We start from the raw sequence: 21910 nt of genomic DNA on the forward strand, positions 1-21910 counted from the left end.
CCCTCTGTGTGACACAAGGAACGTACTGAACTAATTGTATTTCTCAAGCTAAAATACGTAGAAAAATCATAAAGTACGACTTACACACAACCTACACCCATAATAGCTCTCGAATTGTAATTTCAATATACGAACAAGCATAATTCTGTTACGCAAAAACTCAAACAAAGCCATTTTCCAGCGTTTCTACAATTCATAGAGCGCCGACAGCGTCCGCCCTTTGCGCACGCCGGCGCGTGAATTTCCAGATGGAACTCGCATCCGTCGCATCGCGGCCCACTCAAGAGGCGGCGTTTCTACCAGAAAGCCTGCCTTCGTGCATAACGTTCGCCTTGAGCGCTTCCCGGTAAACATTACGGTTACATACGCTGTAGTTGGCGGGAAGCGTGAGCAGCAGTCGGGGATCTTTGAATGCTATCGCGTTCCACTCTTAAAGGCGAAGCCTAAGCGTCCTCCAATTTTCTGGTTCGGGCCACCGTCAGAAGTTTCCAGCCACCTGCTGTTGCCACAGCCCGAGTATTTCGACTATGACAGCTTCAAGGGCTCCGTTCTCCGTGACCTCGCCGTTACTCAGAAAGGTTAAAAACGTCCACGTAAACGCCCTTCGGCTCACCCACGCTAGCCGCGTGTTCTTCCAATGATGATATAGAGACAAGAAGGCGCGATGATGATCCCTACAGGCTTGAAACAAGGCATCGTGAGTCACTTCTGTTCTACTCATTCTCTGCGACATTCAGTAGGCTGAAAGCCGAAACCTGGTACGGCGTAGGGGGACTGTACGGCGTAATATATAGGGCTGTCCACGTTGCTGTTGTGTGCGTTCTGTCGGCATACGAGGCTATTACACCCCTTCTGCATAGTTCCAGTGGCGTCGTTAGGGAATTCAAGGCTCTTCTAGCCATAGAGTTGCCTACTAAAATTTCTAAAGGGAACCACGGCGATACTATATATGGGAGCTACATGCACGGCACTTAAGACAGCACGAGAACTATGGGAAATGTATGCATTTGATTAAATTTCGTCTTTCTAGCTTCAGACGGCTTTGTGAATTTGAAGATCTTGTGTTGATAAAAATAGGAGTGCTTGGAAACTTACAAGGAGCTAGCAGTAAATAACAATGCAAGAACGTTTGAAGCTACGAGCACGAAGACAAATCCATGTATTAACTACCATTAAAATTACAGCTGAACGGTAGCAGCGCCAGAGTTATCTCTAGTAATTTTTTAAGGAAGCTCCATGCTCTCAACAGGCTGAAGAGTAAGGCAGAGGTAAGGTTCACTTGACCGGGAACGGATACCGCGCGTTCTCTGTCGGAAACTTTGTCTCCGCCTGTCTTTGTCGTCTGCCTAACACGACTTAGTGTCTCAAATTGTGGCGTTCAACCACGGTTCCGGAGTTTATTATTTTCCCTTAACATTCGGCGGCTGCATTGACAAGGCAACGCCGAAGTGGAGCAACATTGCCGGTCACCATTTCAAGGTTATACGTATAGACCGTTTCATCGGGCGAGGAGGATAGGGCGCGCGGAGAGCCTTTCCTCCTCTCTGGCTTGGGCGATCCGGCGTGGCGCTGCTTGAAAGTATTGCTGCCGCGTGCTGCGGAACGATTTCGAGTTGTTTTCGATGGTACTTTGTGAAATTTACGCCATATCCGTTCATATAAGGTCGTCAGGGAAGCCTTTCGGTGCATCGGCAACTACAGTAGGCGGAAATATCTATTGGGGGCGCAAAAATGTGACGCGTTTTATCAGCCGCGGTACGCACATTATCAGTCGCGGTGTGTGTATGTGTTGTGAATTATTTTGCTTATATCGGTTTTAATTCAACAAAGGAAAGCGGTGTCTCTGTATTAGCAGCATGAAATGGTAAATCTGCTCACTATCTGATCGCTTGGCGTAGGGAGTAAAACATGAAGCATAAGAGCGCATGCTCGGGCACGGCCAACCTAAGGCAACCACGAAACATCTAAGCTGCAGGCGCTATCAAATATTTGTGATGCGCCGGCATCGTTCTCGCGCATTTCAAGTCTAGTATGCTTCAAATTACCATATGTCTACGCTAGCCTTCCTGCATGAGGCCGATGGCGCTGCTCAGCACAGGGATCACTGCGGTTGGTGAACCAGCACGATATAAGCTGTGCGCTTCGGCATTGCCTTTTTGGCCTGCATACAGCCATAATATATGAGAGGGATCGCATTAAAAAAATGCGATGCCTATTTTTGAGGACAAATTTCCGTAATACGTGTGAGTGCGTCGTAGAGAACTGAATGAACACAACCGAAAAAAAAATTCGGTTATCATCATCTTTCAAGAGCAAGAGAAAACGGGCTAACGCCGCAATAGGACCTCGCATAGTCACGCCGCACAACGTTTATGAATATATAACCGCTGATGCCGTATGCTTGGACCATGCGGTATATAGAACAAAGATATATGTAATCCAGCACCTAGCTACCACTGCTTAGGACGCTCGCGCAGTTCGTAAACAGACCCTTTGCTGGACAAGCCTAATTCAGACTGTAAGATATGCTGCTATTACTTGCCAAAGCTATTTCATTCAGGGGCAAAAACCTCATCCATCGAACCAAGTAGTCACGCAATGTAACCTGCAGCGAACAGTTTGAACGCTTGTCAAAGTATAACAGCACAGCTCCTATCGTAGCAGAACATACCCACGCTGTTACGATCGTCGCGTATGTTTCATGGCTCCTAAACCGCAGCTTAGAATTAGAGGATAATTCTCCAATAAGGTCACATTAATGACTAGAACATTCGAAAATACACAATTGATCTCCGAGGCTGATTGTAGGCTCAAATATGCGCGCACACATCGCGCTGCGTGTTTCGTCCACCTCAACGCCAGCAGAAATTCCGGCCATAACGCCTTAAACCACTTCAGCACGTCTCACAGAACCCTTTACCACGATAGAAAATGCACGTCATAGTAAACAAAGCGCACGACCGCGAAAACAAACGCCAGAACCAACCGCCGAGTGTATACCTGCCATGCAAAAGACCGCTTTCACCCAAGCCAGTATGGCGCTGCTCATAGGCGGCGCCACTGAGCTCACAATATGGCGGCGCCTACGAAAAAAACGGTCTATATACGGGACACCTTTAGTGTACAGCCGCCCGAAATAGCCCGAACAATAAGACATATCTATAGCGGCTTAATAAACACTCCTTGTGAGGAGCACCATTCAAGGCAGACAAACCGAAAGTTTTCAACACCCTCGGCAGGAGAAGCAGAACACCTGTAAAGGAGTGTTCAGGTTACATACGGAGGTGACTGTGCATCCTATACTTCTTGGACTGCTATCAGCCAGCAGCACCAAGCATGTCCTTGTAACCTGCGCGTGACGTCGTACTTGTGTTGGAAGAGATGCTCAACGACTCAACACAAGAAGAAGAAGCAAACAATAGCTCGAAGAAAAGACAGGAGGTAGAAGGATGTGACAAGGAGGAAAGAAGAAGAAAGCGCTAGGCATGCGCGGAGGCGAGCGAGGCGCTGCTTACTGCCGCCCGATTGATGGCCGATTCACGGTAGTGGGTTGAACCAAACCCATACGCGCCGAACCAAACCAAGCGGCGGTGCACGGAAGCTTAGCTGCATGCAGCGAGCCGGTGCAGGTTCGTGGAACATCTGCAGACAGTACCCAGATAGGCATCCCTGCTGTTCAAAAGAACCGGACTGTTCATGGGATGAGCTCGGACGACGGTCGAGCTATGCCTGGTGGGTGGGGACAATTAACCAGTCGAGCGGGAGGACCCAAGCCTGCTCCATGACCCGGGCCACGACAACTGTTGCTAAGGGTTGGTCCTGCCGACGTCTCCCGGAGAACGTAGCAGCTAATTTTTTGTCGACAGCGCTGGTCGCGATAACTATAACCTTGGCGCTCCGTCCACTGCCGCGTCCACTCCGTCCACTGCCGCGCCCTTGGCAACTACACTGTCGCCTTGGCCATCGAAACGCCCCGGGTAAACCAGCGCTTTCGCTATGAGAGTCTGCCTTCCCGTGTTGTTAACGGGCGTAATCAGCTAAATATTTAGTGCAGCTACGTGACTATGATCGTGCTTAGTCAGTTCTACAATTGCAAATTATGACTATACTATATGGTTAGTCTGACGTTCCCTGCGTTGTACTTATATTTCGTTCCTTTTCGTGAGTGCTATGTCAACTGGTCGCCTGTGTACAAATGGCTTTGTATTTTATGCACACCAAGGCCACCCTGCGTGCGTGATATTTTCATAAGAACACGTCTTCATGGTCCTTTAGTAAGCCCCCAACCCCCACCGTTTTTTTTTTCCGTTCGCAAGTAACGTACATAACCATGGATTGCACAGAGCCACTGTACGGTATCACGTGGTTCGTCGGTAACTGCTAAATAGAAATTGGAGGATGTTTAAGCTTCGCATTTAAGAGTGGAGCGCGATAGCATACAAAGACCCATGACTGATTTTCATGCTTCCAGGCTACTCCAGCTTATGTAACTGTAAAGTTTACCGGGAAACGCTGGCAGCAAACGCTATGCAAGAAAGGGGCAAGCTTTCTGGTAGAAACGCGGCCTCTTGCACGGGTCGATCTCCTGTTATTGTTCCGCACTTTTAATGTTTCAGTCTAAGATCTAACATAAAAGATATGCGCTGTCGGTGTTTTTTTATTGCAATAGCAATTATATGGACACTCCAGGTGCATTTCTGTAGTCGCCGTCGGCGTCGCCGTGATGTTCCTTATGAGTGAAAGCATGTGAAGGTGAGCCGGCGAACGCGGTTCAATCTCGAGTGCGCGAGCGAGAAACGCGGCCCTGATGCGTGCCCTCTGTTGCGGGCGAGGCAAGAAGATCAGGCGAGGGAGGAGGGGCGTTCTTCAGCGACTGCTAGGGTGCCTCGATGTCCTCCTCGCCCGACGCTCCGTACAGAGTGGAGACAACCGCGGCGTTGACCACGCGAATCGCGGACACCATAGGGACGCGTTGCCGGCGCTCGTGTGTCTTGAAACCGATATGCGACGTACTTGGCTAAAGTGCGTGCCCGCGCAGGCCTCATCGTCAAAGCGATCTGCGATGTTTGCAGAGTGCGCGTAGTGCCAGTAGCTTCGTATGCGCTGTACTTCCTACGTTTCACTCGCGGTGAAGCGACAGATACACGGAGGTTGAAATTGGCTCGGGGCTGCTGCCACGATTCCTAACTCCAGCGTTTTCACAGACAGCTTCCGCTGTCATTGAGCGAGATGTGTTCATGTTTACCTCTACGCGCGTGACACCATGCTGGTTAATTTAGTCCAAACACGCTGACGGGCTAGTTGGTTTGAATCCATGAAAAATGTGTAAGCGCGACTGAACAAGTACGTAGAAAGTAACAGACACACAAAGGCAGCACTATCTCTCTGTGTCTGTTCTTTCTACGTCCTCGTTGAGTCACACTTACATATTCTATCATTGTTAATTTAGTTAGTAAGCGAATGTGTACAAGTTTATACGGCCGATAAAGCTACTATCTTTGCTTCGTACAGCTATCTACTAATTTGCTATCGCAATCGGTGCTTCGCCTTTCGGGAGGAACTGCAAATTTTTTTCATTACATTTCTTTCTGGGCTGCCGTTCCCAAAATTCCGAGGAATAACTTTGTAAAGAATGAAAGACAAGGTAGGAGCAACTTTGGTGGTAGAAGAGTGGTTGGGTATGCGTGGTTCGGAATTATTTCTACCATAGAGACGGTCGACACTGGACACCGACGCTGGATTTTCTGCAACACGGGGTCCTTAACACTATAGCGTTAATATGAAATAAACGAACAAGAACAAAACCGGAAGGTGCGCCAACTGTCTGACTGCATTGTGAACACGGCGAACGGAAATGGCTTCTTGCCTTCAATGCCACGTCTAAAAATGAGGCATCGCCGGCGTGGCAAATGTCCTCACAGCTTAATGTTCCCTGAAAAAATATATCAAGAAAAGAGAAAGAGAAATAATGCAGGGTGCCTAGGTGAATCGCCACCCGAGGGGCTTCCGCAAACACTATCGCCAGGTCTGGGTATGAAGCTGTGCACGCAGCGGATAGCAATCGGGCAACCTCCGGCACCCGAGTCTTCCAAGCTGAAGCTTCCGGCGCATAAGTGATGACCCGGAAAGAGAGACTATGTTGCGCCGCACACAGCGAGGCGCCGGCGCTGACTAACGACGCTGCCGCCGCGGTGCAGGGGCCTCGGACGCAGCGCTCGCCGGCAGGGGAAGCTATTAGTTACCGCACGCTAACGCGTTTCTCCCACAGCGAAGGGGCGAGACGCACGCTACTCGAGAAAACGCTGCAGCGTTGGCGGAGTCACCGAGCTCGCGTCCGGAGTGCACACCGCGGTGCTCCGCAGTGTTCTGCTGCACCACCGCGTATAATGGTCATTTATCTCTCTCAATGGACCCTCAGGTTTCGAGGCACTGTGCAATGTGGTAAGTTTGTAGAATATGTAGATCACAACTGTTTGTTTTGTTTTCTATGTAGAAGCAATGATTCCTAGAAAGACGCTATCGTGTAGCCAGACGCCGCCGTATACGTATACGTTGGTTTTGAGAAAGAATTACAGGTAATTTCCCAAGCGAGGCTCACATCGTCTTCTGCGGCAGCGGTGCACCGAAACGCTAAAGAGGGAGCCAGCTATCCTCGACAATTTCTGTAAATGCTTGATAGTGAGTGCTACAGTATACTGCCAACCAACGACAGTTGCGACGGCGCGCTCAAGTGGTACGTCGGGAGGACGGCAAACAAATAGAAAGGGTGCTGGGAGCCCAGCTGAAGAAGTCTCCTGACTCTTAGGAAGCGAACAACACTTCGTAAGAGTCATGTGAGCTGAAACATGCATGTGTCATGGACAAAACAATTGCGCTTTTAATTAAAGCGATAAAAGGTAACGAAACGCAGAACACGTGTTACTGTGGTTTCCAGCTTCGTTACCGCATAATAACCGGCCCTCGACGTGCACGCCGAACTTGTCCCAGAACAGAGCTCGGGGTGGTTGCCGCGTATACTGTAGCGAGTGGCTCGGTCCGCGACTAGGTGCATGCGATGTGCTATTTTCGGAAACTCCGTGGATAAGCGCAGCGTTCCTCGCACACTCAACACGTGTCGTATTGTAGCCTCCCCAGCGTTGCACGGTTTCGATGGGCCATGCACCGACGCCTCTGTACGCCTTGTTAAGAGACGCTGCAGACGGGAGTAGTTTGGCCCTCGACGTCTGCGCAACGTGCGGTAAATAGTTTCCGCCAAGTCGGGGTGGTTTTCCGCGTTACGCACGCACGCACGCGAAAGCTTCTCGCGCGGGCGCACGTGACGTTCCCACGTGCAGCTATAGAGGCGCGCACCGTCCCACGGGCGTCGCACGCTTGTTTGCACATGGCTCAGATGGTCCTCGCGCATCCTTCATTACGCGCATCTTTATATTCACTCGGCGAGATTTATTGTATGCGGTCTCCTCGGTCACCGTTCTGAGTGTGAAGCGGCGGCTGTCAAGCAGCTGGGACAGTGGTATGTAAGAATTATTTTCGTCCGGTTCTATTCATTTGTCATGCTCCGTCCCGCTGAGTGGGTGAACTTGGCTATAGTGTGTGTTGGTTGGCAGGGTGGGGGTAGCATCGCGGGACCCAATGACGGGTGGACAAAGGAAATTGGAAAAGTGGCGCGCGCGCAAGCACACATGCACATGCACACGCACAAGCACCCGCACACGCTAGCTAGACAGACAGACAGACAGACAGATCCGAACCAGAGCCGAGAGCGCATCGCGCACTCTCCTCCGTTTAACCGTGACCTCTGGTGCATAGTGGAAAGGATTCGCAAGCAGAATTACGCAAGGAGCGCGCCGAGGTGAAGACGCTAGCTGAGCAGGAAAGCGCGCAAGGTGCTTCCGATGACAACTGCAAGAAAGGGGAAGAGAAGGCATTTGGACAGAGTGGAGAGGATTCACGTCCTGTCCGTTGAAGAGCGGTCGAAGTATTCGTCGAGAGTTTGACTTTCTTGCTTCTTTGTTTTTATTTTGTTTGTCTCTTTTTACGATCCTACGGTCACCATCGGTCAGCATCTATCTATCTATCTATCTATCTATCTATCTATCTATCTATCTATCTATCTATCTATCTATCTATCTATCTATCTATCTATCTATCTATCTATCTATCTATCTATCTATCTATCTATCTATCTATCTATCTATCTATCTATCTATCTATCTATCTATCTATCTATCTATCTATCTATCTGTTTTCCCAACAATCTCGGTCACTGTGCAGTCCAGGGTCAAATGGTTAAGGCATCAGGCTGCTGGGCTGAGAGAAGAGAGTTCGAAACCAACCGTGGTACCACTGCCAATTGGCCATTGCTGCAAGCGGCTACGGGAGCTCAATAAGGAAGACTCATTCCACAAGTAGCATTACGAACTTGAATAGCCTGTCAACTAAGTCTGTTTCCTAAATGACAAACATTTAGTTCACATTTCTGTCAAGTTTTCTCTCCCTGCCCTCCGTTTAACGGCCCGCTTCTTGGCCATTCCCTCGTGGGTAAGCGTCATGAAATAAAAAGCAAGCAAGCAAGCAAGCAAGCTAGTAAAGCATCGCACGATTCCTTCTGACACTGCCTCGCTCGAAGTCTCGGCGGTATATATACCGCCGAGAAGTTGAACAACGAAAGCGGTAGCGCGGCTTCGGCGCGCTGTGCTAGTGTACTATATTCACCAAGGTGGCCAATCGCGCAAGCAGTATACTAGCGGGAGCTCGAAGAGGAAGACGTCGTTCCCATGCGTGGTCGCAACCACTGTCACTAAATGGCACAGTCTTAAATATTCTTCCGGATTTCGCTTTTATAACAGGAGCTAGATTTAAACGCCTTTTATTTCTAAATTCTTATGAATTATCCCTACTTTCCGCAGATGATTTTTGACATCTAAATTTCAGGTGGAACACGAGAAAATGCCTTTCACGACAATGCGAGGTGACCTTATCAAGCTCGCGTTGTAGAGTTCCTCGTCTAAATTTTTTTATCTTCATAGGTCTGGTTCATCCATAACTAACCTCTGCTCTTTTTGCACTGAAGCGGAAGCTATGGACCATTTCTTTATTTATTGCCGTCGCTTCTCCCCCCTCCGCAGAATGTTCCTCGTATTTCCAATTTGTAAGCTGGGATTAGCGCTTACTACACCAAACATTTTGTCCTTTGGCGTCTATAAATTAGGCACAAGCCATGCGTCAATGATTACTGCTATACATAAGTTCACTGAAGCGTCAGGAAGGCTTCACTGCTAGGGTACCGCCTGTGGAACACTTTAATTTTATCCTAAATTCATGTATACGTGCTTTAGAAATTTTTATAAGCATTGTGTTGGCTAATGGTTTGTTTTGAATATTTGCCTTCACCCCTTGTGGTATTTTGTTAGATGCTCTTTTCAATCAGCCTAGCGTGGCCAATCCCCACTGTGAGTATGAGCCGTGTTTTGAGGCAACAACAACACACCGTGCTGTCCGCCATGCCTCGCCCGAAGAATGTCCTTAGTAACGAGGAATTGGTAGAGCATGCATATCATCTGTATATATATTGAAATATACATGATTGTACTTCAGATGTATATAGAAAGCAACTAACAGAACTTGCTGCTGGGTTAATTGGTAACACATCTTGGATAACTAAAAGAGTTCAAATAGGTACTCTCGCAACCACGCACACACCCACGCACGCAGACATTGTTTGGGGGACGTATACATCTAGTGTGTATGCATGTGTGGGCGTATGCGTGGTTGCGAGTGAACCTATTTGCCCTCTTTTAATTAACCAAGAAAGCAGCTGAACCACATCAAAATAATTTAACGTTTTGAAATGGAATATATCATGCGAGTCTGTCACTGTCTCGTTAATTTTCACCATCGCAAGAATCCATCGCGTATAATCCCTAACTACACACCTGTCGTGAGAAAGTGTTCTAATCGCTTTACCTTCGCCCATCATCTCCATGTATGATGAATGCACCACCTATTTTATTTCACACCGCTTCATCCTTTCATTATATTCATGCTAAATGCTGGATTGCCTTATTGCCTTATGATTCCATTGTCTTAATTCACGTTACTAGATTAAGGCAATGGAAATTACTCTCCTGCGGCCTTGTCAGACATGTGAAAAGGTGCGCGCGCAACACAGTCCGTAGTTTTCCGTGTAAGAGAAATAAACTGTGGCGCCAAGGTTTACGACGTATCGGTTCACTGTCCTTAATTTTTTCCAAGGTATAGCTTTTCTTTCACCACGTTCTTTTTTATTTCTTTTCTTTTTGTTTATCTTTTTTGCCCCCCTGAGTGACGACCCCTGCTGTTGCTTCCTTCAATACATGGCTTATCCTGCGGCGCCGCGATGTGCCGCGTTTGTTTGGGAAACTGGAGAAAAGCGCCGCTTCGTGAGCCTGAAGCCCATAAATCCAGGCTCCTTGCTGGCCGCGGCCGCACACACGCAATCATTGAGGGATCCGAAAACAGCTGGGGCACGGCAGAGAAAGAAAGAAAATGCGAGAAGAGGCGCGTAAAAACACGGGGAACCAGTCGGGCCGGTTCGCCGCCTCGGGCGGAGCAGCCCAGGGGGTGGAGGGTTGCCCCTCCGCTGCACAAGGGAAGGGACGGCGAACAAGGGTCGCTACACCGTCCGCGTGCACGGCGGCGGCGGCGGCGGCTGTGCGTGCGACACGGGCTGCCGACGTCGCACAGTCAGAGCCGCTGCGGGCGTCAGCGTAGGCGGACGATGGCGCACCGACGAAAACCAAATGTAGATTTTATGACGATGGCAATTACATAGACACTCCAGGAGCACTTCTGTCGTCGCCGTCGCCGTGATGTTCAGTATAACGTCCAATTGCGATAACAACGTCGCAGCGCGCCATGTATGTCGTATGGGCGAGTGAAAGCGTGCGAGTGTGACCCGACGATGGCGGCTCAATCTCGCGTGCGCAAGGGAGGAAAGCGGAGAGGAAGCGCGCCGTCTTCCATCACGCGCAAGGCACCAGGGAGAGGTGACAGATGGATGGATGGATGGAAAACTTTAATAAGGTCCTGAGGTACGCGACTCAGCACGATGCGGGCCGCTCCCACGTTGGGACAGTCAGGCCTTGCCCGACCGCCGCATCGTGAGCCCTCTGGACAGCCCATAGGGTTGAGAGTAGTTCTAATCCTGCCGCTTGTGTATATGGCGCGGCCATGCGGGCCTTATCTTGAAAGCGATCCGCATGGGGCAGAATGCGGGCTGAGCGCTTATTGACTCTTTTCGAGGCAGTCCCGTGAGCGCTGCCCTGTTAGATCATGTGGTGACGCGTTCATTACTTGACTCAACTGCCTCCGTTGTCTCCGCGTTTACACTGGATGTGTATGACGCCGGTGCGGCTTAGCAAACCTTTGTTTCGCGAGATACCGTATACGAAGACCGGGTGGACGACATGACGCTTTGGCCACAGCTTCAGAGAACATTCAAAAGCGTTTTGGAAGGTGATTAAGCTATGTCCAAGCGGTGCCAGAAGCAGCTAAAGAAAGGCGAGGCAGAAGTGAGACTAAATATGTATTCCCAGCTATCCAAACTTTCCGCTGATTAATTAAATCAAGGTTAGCATGTGTTGCTCTTTGTTGCTTATTTGGCAAATTTTTTTGAAGCAGTGACTTAACACATTTCTCACTCAACAAATTTCCTTGGCGTGGTCACTATCTCATTATTTCTGCATAACCGCTTGCGGGTGCGCTCAGTTCCGATAGATTTGCTCTTGCTGCGCACAAGCCTTGAAACGTACCCGTTTTGTACGTTGTTATAGCTTGTAGCAAAGATGTATTATCGCTAGTAACTCGCTTGCTCTTGTGGACCGTCACGAAACATTCAACTTCAACCATTCGTGCGCTATAGGTCCAGTCCATCAGTTATTCTGCCTATATGGTGCGCATATATTCAAGTGCGCACCCATTCAATTATTGACACGTTGGCAATAGAGTGGACGTTAGATTCCGGGTAGATGTGTGTAGATACTGTGCGCGAAAAGTACTGACAGGAAGCGGCGCTACACCCTTCGTCATTGTTGAACGAGCGATAGTAACTTGATTAAAACACGTTGGCGGGCTAGCTGGTTTGCATACATGATAGAATGCGTATACGAGCGACTGAACGAGGACGTAAAAAGAAACAGATACACAGAGACAGCGCTGTCTCTGTATCTGTTTCCTTCTAAGTCCTCGTTCAGTAGCGCTTACGCATTCTGTCACGGTAATCACTCTTGCTGACGTTCCGGGGTTGAAGCACTTTGAAAGTTAGCTATACAATGCTCGCAGATGAGCAAATTTCTGTATCCTCGAAGAAAGCCATACATTTCGAAGTGCCGGTAACACGTACGGACCATTGCAGCAACCGTCCGTGAACTATAGGCTAACCAGATTCATTCCATTCCTTAATACGTCAGGCGCTGTTTTTGCAGCCAACTACTGCAGACGTCTTCAATCAACATGCTTCAATCCGGCATGATTGGAGCACACTGCGTTAGCGAAAACTCAGTTGCATTTCCGAGAACTGATCGCACAGAAGCATGGTGGAAGCGATGGTGGTTTCGTATTCGTGCGCTGCCTCTGAGGCAACGTGCGACGCGCCGCCGATAGCGTCGTCTCGTTTCTCTAGAACAAGCTGCTCCACGGAAAGCGTCAATAGCTTCGTGTGCGCTGTGTTTTCGTCACTTAGTTCACGTTGATGAGAGAGGCAACACGAAGGGAAATTCGCTCGCCGCTGCTGCCGCTCTTCATAACGCCAGCGTTCTGACAGCGGGTGTCCATGGACACCCGCTGACAGAACGCTGATGACCGTGCACGGTCATCGAGCGAGTTGTGTTCTTGCATGCCTGTGACAACGTGCTTGTTAACCCTTTGTGGGACAGTGGGACACATACGTCCCACATAGTGCTCCACTCTAAAGGGCTCGTACGAAGCAGAAGGAAACCGGAATCATTCTTGTGATGTGCTACCACCTATTGAGAGGTTTCAGTACTTTTTTTAAATATAGTTTCAGCAGCCTCCACTAGATGAGGCAGTGAGTCCAGAACTTGAAACTTCGTTCTTTTTTTCTGATGCATTGGAAGTTTTCGACTATATGCGATCCGGCAGAAAAGAAAATCAACATGCCTGGTAAGTAATTCCTTTTTTCTGCATTCAGAGAAACAACCCTGGATTAAAATCAGCTCTTGTTTCTGAGATTTGAGCTTACATATAATGAGATAAATGCAAATTTTCAATACCATGCTGAAAAAAGTTGCACATTTTGCTAAGCCTAATGGCAGAATTTTGAGCGGTAATTTTCGAATTATTTGATCTAGAACTTGTCGTTGCTTTCTAATGCAGGCAAGCGATTTCTATCACAAGAAGAAGCTCTCGAGCTCTATTTTAGCATATCGGACGATCCGGACTCCAATGATTCGGATGGGGAAAGCACAGACGAGAATGTCATTCCCGAGCTTGCGCCTCATTGTACAGATGAGGATGCCAGTGCAGATGAAATGGCTGCGTCAACGAGCAGACAGGCAAAACGCAAGGCAACCTATACAAAAAAGAAAACAAAGAGGCGGAAAAGATCGCTAGACCTGTGCGACAACATCGTGGAAAATGAGGAAGAAACGCCGGGCACATGGGGTTGTGACGAGCCAGACCATGTTCTGCAAGTCCCAAAAACATGGGATCCTGAGATGTCACAAAAGTTGCCATCCAAACCGATTGAAGCTTTTTCACTCTACTTCGACGACGAAGTAATGCAGCTCCTTGTAGAGGAAACAAACCGCTTTGCAGAACAGAAAAACCGGCGAAAATGGAAAACGATCACGTTAGATGAGCTTCGGGCTTTCTTCGGCATTCTGATTCTCATGAGTGTAAACCCGAGACATCAGCTGTACCTTTACTGGAGCAGCGATAACTTTTTCAATGCACCAGAAATCTCAAAAGTCATGTCGTTCAAGCGATTCCAATCCATCATGAATTGCCTGCATTTGAGTGACAACACGAAAGAAAAAAAAAGAGGCGAAGATGGATATGACCGGCTGGCAAGAGTACGCCCTCTCATCGATGCTCTGAACAAACGTTTTCAGAAAGAGTACACGCCATCGGCTCATCAAGCTATAGATGAGAGTATGATCCTATTCAAAGGAAGATCGTCTCTGAAGCAATACATGCCAATGAAGCCCATCAAACGTGGCTACAAGGTGTGGTGCCGGGCCGATTCAGAAACCGGCTACCTGATTGCGTTTCAGGTGTATGAAGGAAAAAATGCGAAGCGTCCTGCCAACCAAGCACTTGGAGAGTACGTCGTATTGTCTCTGGTAGAAGGCGTTGAGCCTGGCACGCAACTCTACTTTGACAATTTCTTCACTTCCACTCGCCTCATGGAGGACCTTGCACAGAAAGGAATTCTTGCTGTTGGTACAGTCCGGACAAACAGGAAGGATCTGCCTGATGAATTGAAAATGGACAACAAACTCCAGAAAGGAGAATATATCTGGCGATCAAAAGGAAGCATTGTTGCATATCAGTGGCGTGACACAAAAAATGTGCATGCTTTATCGAATTTTCACCACCCAAAGGACACAGAAGAAGTTGTCCGCAAGCTTGCAAATGGGTCTTCGGTTTCCGTCCAGTGTCCAAAGGCTATATCCGACTACAACACTTGGATGGGAGGAGTCGACAAATTCGACCAAAAGCGCAATGCATACCGAGCTGACAGGAGGTCCAAAAAGTCCTGGTACAGAATATTTTATTTCTTGCTCGATGCAGCCATCGTCAACGCGTTCATTCAAGTAAATGCTGTGAATCCAATGACCTACTTATGGTTTCGATTGGTTCTTGGACGGGAACTCATCAATGGCCAGACATTCAGAACCACCGGCAGCAGGAAGCCGTTCAGAATGAACAAGGAGGGTAGAAAAAATGGCCACAAAATGGTTGGCGTATCGGATGAAGTTCGGTTCATGGGAAGAGAGCACAACCCTGTGAAAGTGGAAAATAGGCGCAGATGCCGTTGGTGTTCCACGAGGGGGAAAGAAGTGCGAACAAGTTTCTTGTGCAAGGCATGCTCAGTCCCGCTTTGTGTGACCTGTTTTGGACCATTCCATGAAGTGGTTAGTCAGAACTAACCTAGTGTGGCACCCGTGTAGGTCAATGGGATAAATACGTCCCACATTTCATTTTCCCATTTAGTGTCAATGGGACAAATGCGTCCCACATTTTTTTCTTTAACTATACATAATAAAACTGTGAAATTTGTTTAGAATCATTTCTGTACACCTCATTTTCAAGTGTAATAAAAAAATTTTTATAATTCTTGCAAAAAATATATGTTGTCCCACAAAGGGTTAATTTAGTTAGCCAGCGAACGTTTACAGCAGTTTATGGTGTTGATAAAACAACTGACTTTACTTCGTATAGGTGTCTAATAAATTGCTATCGCAGTCAATGGTTCTCCTATCGGGCGATACTTTGACTTTTTATTGTGATGAGCTCTCAGGATACTTCACGCACTTTCTGGTGTCTATCTGCCTGTCTGTCTGTTGGACTACCGCTGGCTTCCGTTGGCTTCTACCGTTTTCCCGCCAAGTTGGGGGACTGGGTAGTCCATCATTTAATGGGTATAAGGATTCGTTATCAAGAGTTCGACGAAAACTCGTCTGGTCGGGATTGCTCATAGTCAAGGGTAAAACGGACGCCTGCCAAAAACACTGTTTGGTCGGCGTCGGTTTTACCCTCAACTAGAAGGGCTTTGTTGTTGGGCTAGTTGGTGTTTCCTTAACGACGTATTGTAGCGCCAAGGAATGATCACAAAAAGACACACAGACACGTCACAGAGCCAGTGACGTTTGTCTGTGTGTATTCTGTGTTATTATGCCTTCGCGCTGCAATATGTCTTTAAGCAAATGATCAGAACATAGGACTGCTGTGCTGAGGAAAGAGTGCTCGAAACCGAATGTCGGGCCAACTAGGGTATAAATGGATATGTGACACTAGGTATGTAGCGCTCTTTCACACCAACTTGAGTATGTGTCACTGCGTATGTACCGTTCTTCAATGAACCTCTTTGACGCCAACTTGGATCAAAGGATATGTGTCACTAGATGAGGAACAAACTTTAATGAGATGCTGGAGATTACATGTGCAACTCTTCAGTGACAAAAAAAACATTAAATATTTGTCAGGTAAAGATGCTGCGAGAAACCTTACATGCTTTGAAAAGATGAACATAAGAGAGTAGGCGTATTAGCGTAGCAGAGCAGCTGACAGCAGAAAGACGCCGGAGGAAGTTGGCAGATTCGATAGCACTCGTGACGTTTTTGAAGACAAGCTTGCGACTTTGGAACACTTGCTGCAGTATGACCCGCAAAAGATGGCTGACTTTCTGATTGAGTTTAGTATAACCAACGGGCGGAAGGTACAAGAGACAAAAAGAGTGGCTACACCTCGGAAAGACGTGGTTTTTGTAATTGATGACTGTTTCAGTGATCTCCAAGCAACAGAACTAACTAGCCACGAGGGCATGAAACAAAGAGGGCGCATCAAAGAAAGATAGAACTCGTCGGTGCACAGCACGTCTGCTGAGAAAACAGGAAAGGAAGACGTTGCACAGGATATGATAGCACCCTGCCGCCACTGGGCGATTGTGTGAAAGAGATGACCAGTGTTCACGGCATCGAGAACAGTAAGAACGAGAAGAATGAGCAAGAAGTTTCTTGTCCAGATGAAGACAGGTGCACATTCCACCTACAAGACATAGGACCTCATACAAGACATAGGAGCGCCCACACAGCTTGATTTTACAGAAAAAAACACATCAGGGTGCAGCAAAAACATGTGAAAAGAACAGATAGAAGTGGTGGGACGCCTATAATATTGGAAAACTGCCTTTCATGAAAAATTACCGATAGAGCTACGGCTGGGTGGCGCTGCGCAGTGATCATTGCAAGCACATTGAAGAAAAGAATAAGACACAGTCGAAGAGTTTTGAGTATCGAGACGTATACACATGTCCAGAGCAAAAACTACGAGTGCTTACAATCAGAAGCCTCCCGCAAAAGAATAAGCGACTAAGTAAGTCACTTCAACTCCGAGAACAAGGACAAAGCCAGTAGATACCCTAATCGCCCAAGACGTGCAACGCGTATAAGTTTAGGAAGATTCGCAGGAGGCTTAGAGCAAGATGGCATAATAAGGCGTGTGTGTTTGAGAAGATGCGGCGGTCAATGGGAAAGAAAATGAAGCCGGACTTAAACCGGAGCCATTTAAAGCTGTTCAGGAAATGCGTAAGCGTGCAAGAGAGAGAGAGGGGGGGGGGGGTGGAGAGGCAGACAGGACGCAAAAAGTTGTGGGAATTTCGAAAGAGGCGGAAAAGAAGTGCAGCTGCATTACTGGCAGAATCAAAAGGAAAATAACTTAGAAATGGCATGCAACAGTTGTCAGTTTTCAGGAATGTGGATAGAGAGAATGTGTTAGGGCGGTACTTATGCTTCATACAGATGTTCAATTCAGATAAATTAGTTATAGTGTAAAGCTTTAAATAGACTGTAAACTGTATTTTGAGTATTGTGAAATATGTTTAAAGATCGTCCACACGGGTGTGTATAAGGCCTTAAGCACATATTTCAAGTTGTGAACTTTTCATAAGATACTTATTTTGTGACAGAAAGCAAGGAGATGGTACTTTGCCACTAGCAGTTTATTGTTGTAGATCGTGTATAGTGACAGCTTGTCGGGAGCAAAGTAGTGCGAACGCTGTTAACTGCCCTCATTTTTGTGTGCGTGGGTATACTGACTGTGACGTGTGAAGTGCGCGAGACAGTGTCGTGGTATAAGAAGAGAAAGAAGAGGGCAAGTAAGATTGCTCCTGCGAAAGTGAATGCTGTGCTGAGTGAAAGACGAAGACATCGAATAGCATCAGGCAGGAGAACCCGCGCAGCAATAAAACAAAAATAAATGGAAAGTGATACAATCGTGAAAGTCAGCGGAGCTTCCAGGGGCCAATCGCCGCTGAACACAGGGCCCCGACGATTACCAATCCGCAAAAGACGAATGAATCAGAGAGGCAGAAAAGTGGGACGCGCTGATAGAAGAGGGGGAGGGTTCCAGGAAGCGACTCAAAGGTGAAGAGCGGCCACCGAACCGGGAGTTGAAGACGGGCCGTCGAGCTCTGGACGTGAGCCTCCAGGGACTGGACGAGAGCCTCCAGGGTTGGCAGCAGGACCCGACCGGGGCCTGCTGCCAACCCGTTCCCAGACGTCGCTACTCTACACGAGCACCGACTACTATTCGAAGCCGACGAACTTCTGTGCCTTCAGGGAGAGTGCGAGCACCCGGGCTACGGGCCCGAGTTTACGCCCAGCTGCCTGGTCAGAACGCCGCCTCCATGTGCCCGTGCCGTCAAGCTGCCTGCCTCCCCTCTCCGAGCCGGAGCTGCCACACTCGTTTCTCTGGCTCATCGGTCAATCAAATTGACACTGTGGTGAGGCTGTGAGACGCCACTTGTTTCGCCGCCTCGTGTTCGCCCCACCGCGTCGAGCTGTTGCGCGTGCTCACACTCATAGTCTGCCCCTAACTCAAGTGCTGTTGGTACTTTCATAGCTCTGAGTGTATGTTATTTCTCGTGAATGTTTCGTTGAGTGTTTATTTTATGTGTTTCTCTCCACACTAGTTCGATTAAAAGTTTTGTTTGCGTTTCGTAACAAACGGCTTTGTCCTCAATTGGGTACATCCGAGGCTCCGCCTCAGGGAACCAGCTGCAACACTTAAAGAACCTGCATCGCATTGACATAGCTGGATGTGAAGTCAAGTGAAGTGAGGTGCAACTGTGGACAACTGCGCACTATCTGAACATATCGTGGTAACATTTGATACCGTGTTGCAAAACAAGTGATGAGCAGCTTTATTTTTTTAAGAAAGAAGGCTCTTGGAGAGGGGACCTATGTCATAAGTGACAAGCGAGCCACGTGCATCACATGCGACGAAGATAACGACGCCGCTCGGCAGAGAGAGAGAGAGAGAGAGAAAGAAAACTTTTATTGTCAAGTTTGAGTGGAGTTTTCTTTCCCAGCGGTGCGGGCTAGCGTGGCGTCTGCTTTGCCGCGACGCTATCAGCCCATTCCGCCAACCGTATCTGGTCTTGCGGGTTGGAAGTTTTCGTCTTTATCTCCCACTCGTCATGTGAGGGAGCTCGCCTAAAGAGTTCTCTCGGGGGAGGGTTCTTTTGGCATTCCCACAATATGTGATCTTGGTCCGCCGGTCGACAAAAAGAAATGTGTGAATGTAAACGAGAAAAGAAGACAAAAACGAAGTCACCTGAAGAAAAGAAATTAATGTGAAGCGCGAGGAAAGAATAGTAAATAAGAAAAAGACAGATCTGACTTCATTTTTTTAGCTATTCAAAATTTTGCAATAGTTCTTCTCTTTAGGTCCGTTTAACCTTTTTTTTTTATATGACCTGATTCTTTGCCAATCCCCCATAGTGGGTATGAGCCACTCTCGTCGGCACGGACTGGTGCAGACGCATCGCCAGCTGTGCTATCGTGACGTGATCGGGATTTATCGGGGACTCAAACCGGATAGGGTACGTCTGAGAGTTGGTCGGCGACAGTTTGAGCTCCCTTAGGCCCGGCTACGGTGCCGTGGCAGTGCTCCACGGACTTGGTCCAGCCCCATGAAGCTGTGACCTGCCATCGTCCAAAGCCATGGAGGCAATCGCATGGCCACATCAGCGACCATGCGACTACCAACTACGACCGCGTCCTTGCCACCACTGCGCAAACCAGACCCGTTAAGCGACAGCGACAGAAACCGACGCCTGCGTCACTATAGTGTACTGGAATAATTATTCTAGTACACCATATGCGTCACGTTGGCGTTAGAACGGCGGCATCTTGTGGCACGCCGGCCGGCTGCCGCCATGTCATGACGGTCACACTTTTTGTTCTTTGCCTTATGAGGAACTGAGGAATATAGCTTAAGAGCGCGTTTGTTGTGCATGACTAGTGAGGATAAGGATTGAGCGTATGTTTGTGGAGCTATTCCTTGTAGCATTCTTTTGTCATTTTCTCTTACTCGTTCTTCTTCTTGTTTATAAAAACATTTATAAATGTTTTTTCTATCATGTACACGTTATCTACTGTCCTTTGCTAGAGCGCCTAAATTCGTGACAATTGGCGAGGCTGCCAGGATTAACTTCCGGCCCAGTCTATCCTCCTACGCCGTTGTGATGTGTTAGCGGTCGTCTCTTTAACTAAATTAGTTTTAACTGGATTCAATTGTCATGTACATGATATGAACTGACTGCATGACCTGACATAATATTCATGACATCAATGGAATGAATGTCATGACCTAGTCTTTCACGCCGTCGTGATGCCATCGTGGTCATTTAACTATCCTATCAAGATGTGTACGAAATGAATGCATCACGCGAATGGGCTGCATTTCTATGTGGGGTAAGCCTTCGTCTTTTGCTCCACAGGAAACTAATCCCACTTCGTTGTTCGTATGCCGTGGACATGTGAAGCACAACCGCAATCTTCAACAACTGGCAGCAGCGCTGTGTAGCGGTGCTACCGGCAGATAACGCCGGGCCGGTCCAACAAAGGTCTACCGCTGGGAATGGCTATGTTGACTTCGCATTTACAGCGGTAATTTGGCTAAAAAAAATAGGGCCAAAGACTCTCTGATTCGCCTTCATATTATGTCACATCGCTCATTTTGTAACGTCGTAGTGACGTTGAAAAACAGTAGCAATAACTGTGACGAAACTAACACTTCATTGGGCGAACCTGTGCCCGGAGAACAGGGTGCACTCAAAGCACAACAATAGCGGCGAGCACAGCCGGCGATCGTCGAAAATCTGATCTGCGAGTCAAGCGCGCCGCCTCTTATACACGACTCGCCGAAGGTCGCAGCGTAATCGCTGGTGCCCGCATGCCTTCCAGAAAGTACTACACAATTCCCGTCGCGCATACAATCTGATTACACAAGGTTCCGCGAGAACATACAAAACGATATAATCACCGGTAACATTACAGTAAGTTCCAATAATGCAGGTGCGTCTTGCACTCAGCGATAACTTTAGGTTAGCGGATGAAATGCGCTCCCCGAGAAAAGGATAAGAAAGTTCACGTATCAGTATGACGTCATGCATTGCTATCATGAACTACTAGATATGAGCTCGTAGTCGGACATGCCATGACATGTCTTCATGTTATGTCATGCATGCGTGTCAAGCATTGAATTCCGTTTTACATGCCATAACCACGATTTAGTTATGGGGCCCACCGTAGCGGAGGACTCCAGATTAAGTCTGACCACCAGGGGATTTTTAATGTGCCCCAATGCACGGGACACGGGCGTTTTTGCATTTCGCCCCCATCGAAATGCGGCCGCCGCTGCCGCCATTTGAGCCCGCGACTTCGTGCTTAGCAGCCACAGCGGCGGGTAACATGTCGAACGTACATGTCAGTCTTATCATGTCATCTCATGTATATCATGAATGACATGTATGCCATTCATGCTATGTATGTAATGTCATGTATGCGTGTCATACATGCTATGTCTGCATTGCATGTCATGCAAGCAATGTCATTCCTGTCGTGTCACGCGTGTTATGTAATGTCATTACATTTCATATCATTCAGCCACAACATGTGTTGTCATTTCACGGATGTCATTCATGATGTCAAGTCATTTAGGTCAAGATATGTCATGCGCGCATGTCATTGTCACGTCATGCTATTCATGACATGCCATTCATGCCATTCACGTCATGTTACGCGTGTTACGGAAGCAACAGCTTGCGATGTTGATGGGACCGAAGGTAACACAAAGTTATGTCCGTATACACAAAGTTGGCTCCTCTCCAGCGCGGCGGAAC

The 21910-nt window shown here is 48.0% G+C and overlaps 2 protein-coding genes and 1 long non-coding RNA gene across 3 annotated transcripts in view; 2 read left to right on the forward strand and 1 right to left on the reverse strand.

Moving 5' to 3' along the window:
- LOC135902353 (tetraspanin-33-like) overlaps window positions 1-21910 on the reverse strand; it is a 262578-nt gene that overhangs the window by 63291 nt on the left and 177377 nt on the right. The gene's annotated exons all lie outside the window — the stretch shown is intronic.
- LOC135902355 (uncharacterized) overlaps window positions 6257-21910 on the forward strand; it is a 170784-nt gene continuing 155130 nt past the window's right edge. The window contains exon 1 of the long non-coding RNA XR_010564488.2: window positions 6257-6441. This is a non-coding gene — a long non-coding RNA (uncharacterized lncRNA). The remainder of the gene's footprint in view (window positions 6442-21910) is intronic.
- On the forward strand, window positions 13007-15319 carry LOC135902385 (piggyBac transposable element-derived protein 4-like). Its single transcript, XM_065432397.2, has one exon. It carries the CDS (start codon window positions 13530-13532, stop codon window positions 15150-15152), a length of 1623 nt encoding a protein of 540 aa, XP_065288469.1. The 5' UTR covers window positions 13007-13529; the 3' UTR covers window positions 15153-15319.

The sequence above is a fragment of the Dermacentor albipictus genome, chromosome 5 (assembly GCF_038994185.2).
Source record: "Dermacentor albipictus isolate Rhodes 1998 colony chromosome 5, USDA_Dalb.pri_finalv2, whole genome shotgun sequence".
NCBI classification, from domain to species: domain Eukaryota; kingdom Metazoa; phylum Arthropoda; class Arachnida; order Ixodida; family Ixodidae; genus Dermacentor; species Dermacentor albipictus.

Excerpts from the sequence above, each read along its gene's own strand:
- LOC135902385 (XM_065432397.2), top strand. The coding sequence starts at position 13,530 with ATGGCTGCGTCAACGAGCAGACAGGCAAAACGCAAGGCAACCTATACA.